The sequence below is a fragment of the Phoenix dactylifera genome, chromosome 11, assembly GCF_051530095.1.
Source record: "Phoenix dactylifera cultivar Ajwa chromosome 11, Ajwa_hap1_PhDact_Kaust_v1.1, whole genome shotgun sequence".
Taxonomy (NCBI): Eukaryota; Viridiplantae; Streptophyta; class Magnoliopsida; order Arecales; family Arecaceae; genus Phoenix; species Phoenix dactylifera.
The window spans coordinates 21,727,670-21,740,336 of NC_143200.1; the positions used below are offsets into that span (position 1 = coordinate 21,727,670).

At 49.8% G+C, this 12,667-nt stretch overlaps 2 protein-coding genes across 2 annotated transcripts; one reads left to right on the forward strand and one right to left on the reverse strand.

Annotated features, from left to right (window-relative positions):
* Positions 1–127: 127 nt before the first annotated feature.
* On the reverse strand, positions 128–2,900 carry LOC148700712 (putative plastid-lipid-associated protein 2, chloroplastic). Its single transcript, XM_088707237.2, has 3 exons — positions 2,095–2,900; positions 1,759–1,957; positions 128–653 (listed from the first exon to the last, which is right to left on the reverse strand). The coding sequence occupies exons 1-3, from the start codon at positions 2,577–2,579 to the stop codon at positions 342–344; spliced, it is 996 nt and encodes a 331-aa protein (XP_088563363.1). The 5' UTR covers positions 2,580–2,900; the 3' UTR covers positions 128–341.
* Positions 2,901–5,267: 2,367 nt separating this feature from the next.
* Positions 5,268–8,942, forward strand: LOC149751648 (uncharacterized). The gene is made up of 2 exons (XM_089926401.1): positions 5,268–8,632; positions 8,741–8,942. The coding sequence occupies exons 1-2, from the start codon at positions 5,268–5,270 to the stop codon at positions 8,940–8,942; spliced, it is 3,567 nt and encodes a 1,188-aa protein (XP_089782527.1).
* Positions 8,943–12,667: the final 3,725 nt, after the last annotated feature.

The window sequence follows — 12,667 nt, forward strand, 5'->3', positions numbered from 1 at the left end:
AGTGTCGCCACCTCATGGTTGTTCATCCATGCGTATGCGTGATATATTGGGCTTGAACGGACTAATGACAAAGCTGGGCATATGTTACTCAAGAAAAAGGGCGTGCAATGCTTAAAATGATCAATAATTCAGACAAAAATGCTTACAACTTTTTCCCTTTATTCATCCAGAAATTCTTAAGGTCTCGTTGTAAAACATTTAGATAGCAAAGCGCACACAAGGGATAAAAAGCACCAACAGCTGCTTACAAATGATACCCATAAATTAACTAGCATTCTGTGAAAGTTATATTCCACAGGAAGACATAGTATGTTCATCCACCATGAACAGAAGGTGTGCCTCTAGTTCAAGAGCGAGCTACCTTCCTTGATGAGAACGAAGACGCTGCCACCATCAGCTCTCGAGATTCTAAGCTCCTCGTCAAGGTAGGTTGTCAGCAACCAGGACTGCGCGTTGTTGTTGTTGATTGGGATCTTCCATGGCGGTCGTTCGGAGATTGTCCTAGCCACCGATGATGCTGCATCCTGGACTGAAGTGATCACACCCTTGAAAGGAGAGAGGTCAATATTCTGCCCCAGGAACTCTACTTTCTCGGGTATGACAATGGAGTCTGTTATCTGTGGAGTGCCTATAATGCCTTCCTCAAATTTTATCTGGAAAGAACACCAGTTATCCATTATCTCAGGAGTACTCTTGCTGAATGCTTAACATACCTTAATCAGAAATCATGTAGGAGCAAGAACTAGTAATTTGTAATTACAACCATACTCAATGTTTGTACTTGCATATCTTGACTGATCTTTTGGACTATCAGCATCTATTATGTTTTCTATAGTATTCTCTTATTGTTTTGAATGGATTAAATAAAACATTATAAGATAATCTTTAAAATGTACTGCTGAAATAAGTAGAGGCATCTTCACTTTTATATGGTACTTGCTTCTATAAATATAGTCATGAATGCTAAACAGCGAATATCAATGAGACTTAGGATTGTCGAACTACTCAGATGAATAATTCTTGAAAAAAGGAGGATGACCCCCACCCACCCCTCTATTTCACACACATACGCACATCAACAACCTCTTATCAGTTTCTCCGAGCACACTCTCTTTTGCTTTTTGGTAAGCTGGATGGTTTAAAATTTTAAATAGAATTAGAGAATATATACCCCGTGGAATCAGCAATAATTGGTCGCCCACACCACAATCTGAGCACAATTTTCTAATGACAGCGGTCCAACTATTGTCTGCACAAGCAATTCTCCTATGAGTACTCTATTTTAAACCAGTCGATCTTCTTCAACTCTGCGAGTCTCTCTGTACAATGGGAAATGAGCCATAGACAAGAAAATATTTGATCTACACAACAAAGTAATCATTATTTTCAAAGTTATAGCGATCCGTCAGTTAAAGTATGTGGTTTCTTACGAGCAGATGGATAGGAATCACTAATATCCATGAGGAAAGTATGTCAAAAACAATTAGACGAGTATGAAGGAAAACCACTTTATCACCTCAGAAACAAGCTATAGCGTAATGTGGTATTTGACTGAAAAAATGGATGAGAAAGAGTAATGGACCACCCTCTGAAGAAGCCTAAATCTTTAATTGATTAGGATTAAGGTTATTATATTGGAAAACATAACACCAAGAATTAACAAAGGAATAAGCCAAAATTTAGTGCAAGGAATGAGCTGCAAAGCATGAAACTTAAAAACAGAGATCAGAAATGGTTTCAGGTGGAAGTAGTGAGTACCTGCACGCGCTTGGGGCTTCGGACTTCGAACTTGGCGTTGGTGGTGACACAGGTGGTGGCGAGCGGCCCTGCAAACTGCACTGAATTCTGCACCGTAAAATTCTCAGAGTCGATCGTTTGCGATATCTCCTCCACCTTCACCACCTCCGGCAGCCTCCCCGACCCCAACAGTGGGAACAGCGGCGAGAACGAAGTATACCTGCAACAACCGATTCAGTTCAATTCAATTCTTCAGATTAAGAACAGAGCAATCCACAATTCAAACTGTTATACTAAGAATCGATAAAAGAATCCAAGAAAAGAAGGGGGAGGGTTGAATTGGATCGGCGGTCATACGCAAGAATCCATTTGCCGTTAAGGAGGGTGAGGGCCTCGGTGGGGGCGGGAGTAGGGTTCTTGGATTCCAGCTGGGTGATGAGCTCCAGGATCTCAGCCCGCGTCTCGCTCGACGCGTTCAGGCCCCGGTCCGTCCCGTACAGCAACTCCATCAGCTTCCGCTTCAGTTCTCCGATCTCGCTCGGCTCCACCTTCCCCTCCTCCTCCTCCTCCGCCACAGCCAGTCCCCCACCCGCCGCCCCCTCCTCCACCCCAACCTCTCTGCCCAGCTCGTCGTCGTCCGCCACTGCCCGGGGCCGGAAGGGCGCCGCGGCGAGTGGTAGCCGCGCTGCGCTCCTCAAGATCGGGGCTTTCTGGAAAGGGGAAGCTGGGGCGCCGATGGCGACGGGGTGGATGGATGGGTGGTGGCGGAGTAGCGGGGCCCCCGTCGCCACAGCCGGAGGGGCCTTCAGGGCCAAGGGTTTCCAAGACGCCACCCCTGCCATCTCTTTTCTTCTTCCTTCCTCCTTGCTCGAATTAACCAAGAGCCAGACTATATAGCGTTCTCTTCTCCCTTCTCGGCTTCTTCGATGGCCGAATGGAAGCAAAGGAAGAACTTGAAAGCGTTATTATTTCAATAACGGAGCGGATGCGTGCAAGTTTTCAAAGCGATTTCTTGATTTTTTTTTTTTTTCGGTACATCACTGCCCGTAGTATTTTTATATAAATATTATACAGCAAATAAGGCAATTCAATCAGTCTAGTTTATCTTTCGTAGGACGAGCCTAATTTGAACCGCATAACACCTTCAAAACAACGGACGTGTGCCAACTAAAAAAGAATGCCCTAGCTACCAACACCACATGCAGGAGAGAAAATATTCTCTTCCCTTTACCCTTCTCGAAACCCTTTGGAGGGGCGGCAGCTGGCGCTAGGGTTCCGGCGAGGGGCGGCAGCTGGCGCGAGGGCCCTGGCGTGGAAGACCGACAGCAGGCGAGAGGTGTGTAGGGAGCGAAGGGAGCGCAGGAGCACTAGACGGTGTTGAGAAAGCACTTTCAAACAACCGGTGGGCGGCCATGGTGACCCCGGGCACGGCGGTGCCAGGCGACCCGGGTAGGAGCCGACCCTCATACACTGCTCCTGGACAGGCCAAGACTACGCCGACGTGGTCGGAGGTGGCGAGAGGGGCGGTGCGTCGGCCGGAGGAACCCAGTCATCGTCTCACTGCGGGTGAACTGGAGGATCTACAACGGAGGTTCCCTCGGGTGGCGGTGGTCCCGGAGGAGCGGGTAGCGGCAGCCAGGAACCAATGGAGGGAAACGGCGGTGATTGCTAAGAGCCTGGGACGGAGAGTCTCCCCGGAGCTAGTGGCACGGGAGCTCAGAAGCAGGGGAAAGCTGAAGAATGAAGTTGAGGTATTACCTATGATGGAGGGCTTCGTCACCATCCGGTTTGCATCGGGCGACGACCGGGCGGCGGCGCTTGCTGCTGGGCCGTGGGTGGTGGCGGGGCAGCTCTTGGCAATGGAAAAATGGGTTCCCGATTTCATTCCGGGCACCCATTCGGTGAATCGAACGGTAGTCTGGGTCCGGCTGCCCGGGCTCCCTGTTGAGTACTGGGACATGGAGGCCATCAGGGTGATTGTGGCGGAGGTGGGGAACCCCCTGGAGCTCGACCGATTCTCCCATGAGAGGCGGCGCATCGGGTATGCCAGGGTCAAAGTTGAGATCAACGCCCGGCAACCACTGATCCCGGGGACCATTGTCCAGGGCGTGCAGGCGAGGTTCTGGCAGACCTTCGCCTATGAAGATCTGCCGGGGCTATGCTATCGCTGCGCCCGTTTGGACCACCTTGCCGGTGATTGTTGTTACCAGGCTCCGGGAACGCATTTGGGGACGGAGGCGGAGGGCCAAGGCGCGGAGACGGTAGGGCAGGGCGAGACTGCTAGTGGATCGGAAGCTCCCCCGCAGATGACTTTTGGTCCGTGGATGACGGTGCCCCGGCAAAGGCACTGGAGGAACACGGGCGCCCCGGGCGGTGTGAAGAAGACGATGGAGGCGGCCGAGTCGGCTCGGCGAGCAAGCTTGGTGAAGACGACCCCGGAGACGGCTGAGGTTGATCTGGCTGACTCTTCACCGGACACTGAGGGGTGGCGTAAGCCAAAGAAGGTCGCCCGGCGAGGGTCGCCGGGGAAGGGGTCGGGGCAACCGGAACCCGGCGTGGCGGAGGGAGTCCAGACGACTGAGCTGACTTGGCACCAGGACCGAGTGCCGGAATCGCCAACCAGACCCCAAGATCCAGGCCCAAGTCAGATTCGCGGGCCGAACATATCTCCAGGCCCACTGGACGTGGATCGGGCCTTTCATCGAGCCGAGGCGGGGCCTGTTTTGCTGAAACGGGCTCGTAGCCCAACCAAGAAATCGATTGGCACGGCCCGGCTGGCACGGTACCCTTCCGTGCCAAGCGTGCCGCGGCCGGTGATGGCAGGCCGGGGAGCTGACCGGCGGAGCTTCCGCAGCCGGAGTTTGTCGCCGGCGGTTGTGGGAGGAGTCCGGCCAACTGATGGGAAGGCCTTCGTTGCCGTGTTCGGTGGTACGGTGAAGGGGGGCCGCGACGTCAAGGCGGTGGATCGGCCGGGGAACTCAAGTTCGGCTTCTTCATCGGCGGCCGGCGGCGGGATCCCGGCGGAGCCTCCAGTGGATGGTTCGCTCTGCTCTGGAGGAGGGGAGAGCACGGTTACGGGAGACCACAGATCCTTGCCGGCCGACGGTGTGCAGTTGAAATCGGTCAGTCCGGATGATGGGGGAGGAGGCAACGCTGGCGGCTCGGCTCTTGCAGTGATTGCCAAACAAATGAGGGAGACTTTGTCAAAGAAGGTGGAGGATGGGTCGTCCATAGAGGAGAAGGGGCCACGGGTGGTGGATGGGTCACAGGCATCTGAGACTCCACCAAGCACTGTTCAGCTGTTTTTATGAAGGTCCTATTGTGGAATTGCAGGGGGGGCGGGGAAGCCGTCCTTCAAACCGGCTTTCCAGAGATTGGTTAGTCTTCATGATCCCGAGATTTGTATCTTATTTGAGACAAGATTGTCGGGAGGTAGTTTGGAGCGGGTCAGACATGTTATCCCGAGATCTTGGGGTACCTATGCAGTGGAGGCGCAGGGGCTATCTGGAGGGATTATTGTGTTGTGGAGGATGGGGTCGTGCAACATTGATGTTTTCCACCAGTGTAGGCAGCAGGTGAATATAGTGATATCAGAGGGTAATGCTCCCCCATGGGTTTTACTTGCAGTATATGCTAGTACGGACTATAGGGAGAGGAGAGTGTTGTGGGAGGAGGCCACAAGCCTTATACAGCTGGGGCACCCGGTGTTGGTAGCAGGGGACTTTAATTGCATTGACAGTCCAGTGGAGAAGAGGGGCGGTAAGGCATTCACCAATAAAATTGAGGTCAGGGAATTTCAGAACTTTTTGATGTCTAATGGGCTAGCTGATCTTGGATTCACCGGCCCAAGATTTACATGGTGCAACAACCAGCAGGGTCAGGCCAGAGTTTGGGAGCGGCTCGATCGAGTATTTGCCTCGACTGGATGGATTCAGAGATTCTCAGATTACTGGGAGCGCCATTTGCCTAGGATTGCCTCTGACCACAGCCCCATATTGGTGAGTACTTCACATTTTATTCAGTCTCATTCTCCATTTCGATTTGAGAAGGTATGGTTATCCTACCCGAGGTCGTGGGAGGTAGTGAGGGAGGCCTGGAGAACGCCTGTTCGTGGGAGTGCAATGTACAGGGTGTCTCGGAAGCTTGAGCTGACTAGACGCCGGTTGATTCGGTGGAATAAGGAGGAAGTGGGGAATCTTTTCAGAAGGGTGGAGGAAGTTGAAGCATCTATTACTAGGGCGCAGGCCCAAGAGGATAGTGGTGGAGGATTGTCGGAGGAGGACCAGGGGGAGCTTAGGGGACTCTTGGCCATGCACCATTCTCTACTCAGGCAGCAGGAGGTGTTCTGGAGACAGAAATCGAGGGTTCAGTGGATCCGAGAGGGAGATCGCAACACGAGATTTTTTCATCAGTCGACTATCATGCGGAGGCAGCAGAACAGGATTCGCAGGATCAGGGATAGTAGTGGGCAGGAGTCAGAGGATATGGAGGTTGTCAGGAGGACACTATTGCAGTTTTTTCATGCCAGATGGACTGACACAGAGCGACTGGATGGTGATGGCTATGAGTGGGGATTGGTTCCAGAGGTGCAGATCACCGAGGGAGAGAATGCAGCTTTGAGCAGACCAGTATCAGATATGGAGATTCAGGAGGCCCTATGGTCTCTAGGGGAGGATAAGGCCCCAGGGCCGGATGGCTTTCCCCCACTTTTCTTTAGGAGGTATTGGCAGATCATTAGACAGGAGTTTCTACAGGCTGTTCAGCAGTTTTTTGCATCGGCTTCGATGCCTACGGAGTGGAGGCGGACTTTTATCACTTTGATCCCGAAGAGACATGATCCAGTAGAGCCGAGCCACTTTCGGCCTATTAGTTTGTGCACGACTTTGCACAAAGTAGTGGCCAAGGTACTGGTACAGAGGCTGAGAGTTGTTTTGCCCAGGATTATTTGTCAGGGGCAGGGAGCTTTTGTAGGGGGACGTTCGATTTCTGATAACGTCCTCTGTGCCCATGAGTTTATGACTGATCTGCAGAGTGCTCCCCGCTGCAGGAGTCTGATGGGGATCAAACTGGATATGGAGCGGGCGTATGACAGGATGAGGTGGGATTTTGTTAGGCGGTCCTTGGAGATGTTTGGATTCCACCCACAGTGGATTAGATGGATTCAGGGGTGCATTCTGGCACCATCTTTTGCATTATTGATAAATGGCTCCCCATCGCGGTATTTTGAGTCATCAGTGGGTCTGAGGCAGGGTTGTCCATTGTCACCACTCTTGTTCATCATCTGCTCGGACTGTTTGTCACGAGCACTCCGCCATGCAGCAGTGACACAGGAGATTGAGGCATACAGGCCGGCGAGGGGCGCGACAGGTATCTCACATTTACTTTTTGCGGATGATTGTTTACTATTGACCCGCGCGACTCGGAGGTCAGCTCTGGCTATTAGTGGAATCCTGGAGGGATATTGTGGAGCTTCAGGTCAGATGGTCAACTTATCTAAGTCAGCCATCACCTTCAGCCCGAGGACTGATCCTAGGGTGAAGGCATCCATGATGAGCAGTTTGGGGATTGCCGAGCAGGAGGGGACCCTTAGATACCTCGGGGTCCCGATTACTGGTCGACGTCTACGGCAGGGGGAGTGCTCGTCCATGGAGGTGTGTATCAGACGGAGACTGGAGAGCTGGCAGGTGAGCACTCTTTCGATGATGGGCAGAGTTACCCTACTGAGGTCAGTTTTGAGCTCTATTCCTGTTTACCTACTGTCTAATACACTGGTACCGGTTTCTGTGCTCCGTAATCTGGAGAGGTTGTTCAGGAGTTTCTTATGGGGGCACCGTGGGGACAGAGGGGGCATCCACCTACTGGCTTGGGAGGCCATCTGTCAGCCAACCAGTCGGGGTGGGCTGGGAGTCCACTCTCTTTTGGAGCGTAGGGAGATACTGGCCACTAGGCTGGCAGTCAGATTTATTTTGGAGCCGGGAGGCATTTGGGCTTCCTTGCTGAGAGCGAAGTATGGTGACCCCATTACTTCGGATACATTCAGAGCCGGACGTGGATCTTCCTTTATTTGGAGAGAGATATGTACTCGTGCCCCGGGGGTGCTGCCTATGATCCGATGGGAGATTGGGGACGGTCGGACTATCAGTATCCTAGAGGATAGATGGCTATCGGAGGACAGATTGCAGGATTGGCCCACACTGATGGATCACGGGTGGCTGGAGGGGCGCACATTGAGTGCTTTGTTTGTCCAGGGGGAGCAGAGATGGGATGCAGACCTCGTTAGGCGGGTTTTTGATGATCAGCTGGCAGAGAGAGTGTTGGCCTTACCGATCCCGATGGGGATGGTAGTGGATAGGAGGATATGGAGCTTGTCCGGGAGGACGATAGTGAGCTCCCGCGACATAGCGCAGTGGAGAGGAGGAGTGGGGACCCGACACTTTGATGGTGCCTGGATCTGGAGACTACGCGTTCATCCACGCATCGCACTATTCCTGTGGAAGGTAGCATGGGGTTGCCTACCCACTAGGAGTCTTCTGATGCGACGGGGAGTACGGATAGCTGCAGATTGTGTTGTCTGTCCGGAGGTGGAGGAGTCTATCTATCATGTGCTAGTTGAGTATCCACGGGCTGTTCAGATTTGGAGGTCTGCAGGGATCGCCTATGACCCGAGACAGAGATGGTCGTCCATAGCCGAGCTTATCCGTTTCCTGGAGTTCCCAGGGGCAGGACCCGGGGTGGAGGAGAGAGGGACTCGTGTTGCATATCTGGCTTACCACTCCTGGTTAGACAGGAATGTACGAGTCTTTGAGGGTCGCAGCTCGTCCCCGGGGGCGGTGGTGGCCAGGGCCTTTCTGCATGCAGAGGAGTATTTTAGCACTGCTGTTAGGTCACCTTCCAGGTTGGCCAGGGACATCTGGGGTACCCCGACCGCTCTTAGAGCGCCCTTCTGTTTCGTATCCTGGGTACCCCCACCCCCTGGTTTTCTGAAGGTGAATTTTGATGGTAGTTTGGCAGCTGACGGAAGTGGTGGAGGTGCAGGCTTCGTCATCCGTGATCATGATGCCAGGTTAGTGGCACTGGGGGGGCAGCGGATCTTCGATGCATCGGTGGTTTGTGCGGAGCTCCGAGCCGCATGGGAGGGCATATCTTATGCGAGACGGATATTGCATGCCGACCAGGTTATTCTTGAGGGCGACTCAGCTGATTGATTGGATTAGGGGTCGAGGTCGTGCAGGTGAGGGTAGACCATTACTCATGGATATTCGCGGACTTTTGCAGGCGTGTGGTACCCATCAGGCTACACATGTCTACAGGGAAGCGAATTGTGCAGCCGATTGGGTCGCTTCCTATGCGGCTCACCATTCTGGTGGTTTTACTGTGCGGGAGCCCGACACTGTGCCGGAGTCTCTTTTAGATTTACTTGCTTCTGATTTTGTAGGCCGTATTCATACCCGTAGGGTATGAGCCGCCGTTGCACCAAAAAAAAAAAAAAAAAAAAAAAAAAAGAATGCCCTATCTTCTCTCTCATAGGCGCTCGATCAGCGAGACTGAGCCCCCTCTGGATGATATTTTTCTACTTTGCTTTGCTGGGGCCAATCGGTCAAGAAGAGATCGAGAGTTTGACCACAAAAAAAAAAAAAAGACGAGATTGAGCTTCTCTAGGAGGAAAAGAAAGTGTCTAATTGGCGGCTGACGATGCCACGTTTGACACCTTTTACGTGGGGCCCACAAGCAGTGATGCTGAAACATGCGTGGCCTGAAACGCCACGTACACGCGTTTTCGTGGGAACTTATTCGCCGCTCGATTAGTGTTAATTCAACGCTGCGTGTCGAGGCGAGCTCATCCGCATGAGCGTGTCGGTAATGTAGTGAAGCTATGGGCGGGGTTGGTTTTTGTGAAGCATCTCATTGATCGAAATGGACCAAATCTACCCCCTCTCACCAATGCACGGCAGCACGGGCTCAAGCCTTGGAAGCAATATTTGACGCACCCATGTTTATTAAGAACAAAAAAATAATGATAATAGTTGATGCACCCACTTTGGAAGACAACCAAATGTACATCCTCTCACTAAAGTTCTGATCATCTGCGGTGCTTTTTTTTTTGTGTGTTGCTTAAGAAAAAGAGGGAGGGGGCGGGGAAGGAACAAGCCCACCTCCGCATAGCAGCCCCTACCCCGCCAGGAGAATATTCGATGCGGATAGAAATAACCGTGTATTGGGCACCTCGGTCGGTTTTACTCATACCCTCCCCACCAATGGGCCCGGCTCGGTTACCCCTTTGGGCTCCAGCACGAATACCACGTGTGAGTATGTCACACCTGACACCACCGAGGCCACCAGCAGAGCGATACGTCCTTCCTGACCCCGCGTCCGAGCAAGGATCATCCGGTATCCACAATTTAATCGACGCCCGTGCGTTTCGAACTCGAAACTACTTGGTTGGAAGTAAAGCCATACTCCCACTGGGCTACCACCTCAGTGGTTGCGGTGCATCTTTTCACCGCTGAGAACAGAGCATGCTTGGATTGCTGCCATATGGTTCGTCCCAACGGTGAAAGGCTCTCTTTATCTCAAAAAAGGAGGATGTTTGATTGACGAGAGCCTTCAGATGGGCAATATGGCAAGGATCTAAGTATACACCACTCTCTGGAGGATGAGGTACAGGATCTTTGCTCTAATATCATGTTAAAATCATCACTTATTTCAAAAACTTAAGTTAATAGAGTTAATAGAATGAGGTAGATTTATTTATATGCTTTATATTTTTTTACATGTTGGGTGTGCTGAGCTTTTCATTCTTTTCTTGCCCTTCCATTTTATGTTTGGATGGAGAGAATGCTAGTCTTGAAACGTGTGGTTATTGAATAACTTGGTCATGCAGAGCATGTGAAACAAGAGCTAATTAAATCTTGAAACTCCCCACCTAGACCAAATGAGTTGCAGAGGATGGAGATTGATCATTAAGAGATTGAACATGGCAAGATGTCTTTTTAGGTTTTAAAATCACTTCAATTCAAATTATGTAAAGTACAATTCATTTTCAACCTATGATGTGATTTTTAAAAGAGTAATTGTAGGAAATTTCTGTTTTTATAGTGCTTGAATTTATAATCACATAGTCATGTGTTTTCTTCTTTTTTTTGTTTATTTTTTAAAAATGTCGTCTAATTGTGATTAGCATGGCATCCTTTTTAACCTCGCATAAAATTCTCTTCCCTTGCTCGAGAGAAGAGTCTTTCTCAACATAATAAGCTATACATCAAGGCATCACGATTGTTGCATGAGAAAGGAATTTTGATTTTGTACGCATGTTAGGTATATTTGATTTAGACATGACCATGCATAAAAAGAGATGATGATTTGAGACTCTTTATTAGGTTTTCCCTTTTTTATACAGTGAATGAACCAGCCATTACTTCTCTACCCACCATTGTTTTATAGAATCGCTGGATTATGGTATGTGTTATGCACATAAAAATGGAGGCATACCACCAATATGCTTTCAAATTACAATTTAATTGTGAAATGGATTTAAAAGACAAACTTTTATTTAATAGGTTAATTGGTAATAATCGTTGTTATATGGACCAAGCTTCATTAGCTTTGGAGAAGCTCATAAAGTACCTTTGAGAATAATCATTATCCGTTTGATTCATACTTTTAATTTTTGGCTTAAAGAGAGAGGGCAGCTGTGATGCCCACATATACAAGTCCTCATTCCAACCTGCATCTCCAAGCTGTGGCTTAGGAGGTTCTCCAAAATTAATTTGAATGAGCCTTTTCTGGCTCTGGCATTCTTCTTTTTCTTTTTGAGGAAAACGGAGGGAGACCTATCATACTATAATAATGTAAATTCAAACTTAGGGATTCACTACTAAGAACCGAATCTAGAATTTCTGATTGCGAAGCAAAGGATGTGGCCACTAGGTCCAACCCTAGTTCACCATCTTTAAATTCAATGTTTAAAGTATTTATTTATTTATTTATTTATTTGTTAAGGCGGGTGAATCATACCAGACGAGTACAGATGCACCTAATAAAATCAAAAACCAAAATATCTCGGAGTGCCGGGGACAACTCCCCATATCCAGCCTACAGATACTACCGGAGTGATTGGCTAAATAAGCAGCCACCCAATCCACCGCTCTATTAACTTCACAGAAAACATGCTTGGCCTGGAATGTCCCTCTATCTCTCACCATTGCTTAGATATCTTGGAGCAAAGGGTGGACGCATGATTTTCGGGACCACAATCTTTCCGGGACATGATTTCGCATGTAAAATTTAATTGGTGTCCTATTCTTTCTACTTGTCATCAATACTCCAATTGTGTGGTGAGTTCTCTTTTTTTTTATAAATTGGAAAAACAAAGAAATTCTCACATATGTGTAGATTTTAGAGATCTATGCGTAGATTTTAGCTTTCGCAAAGCTCGCACTGAACTCAACCCGGCCCAGTCTGACATCCTTGCAGCGTGCATAAATCTTTTTTTTTTTTGGTGGTTCGACTGCTCAAACTGCTCTCACATGAGCACTACCAGCTACATCACTAACAAGAATACTAGTAAAATCAGCAGGAACTAAAGCCTGCGGGGTCCATAGAAACTCTCTTGAATGCTGAGCAGCGAATAAGGCGACCCAATTAGCAGCTTGGTTCGCCTCCCGATGGACGTGCCTGATCTGAATAGTCAGTCCAACAATTTCGTAGCATCCATCGCATGTCGCACAGAAACGGGTGCTCCACCACCTCCCACTTCTCCGCCTGAAGTCGACTAATCAAGACAGCATTGTCCCCCTCCAATTAGTTCGCCTTTCGAAGGACGTGCTTGACCTGAATAGTCCGGCAATCCCATAACATCCATTGCATGTCGCACAGAAATAGATGCTCTACCACCTTCTGCCTCTCCGCCTCAAGACGATCAATCAAGACA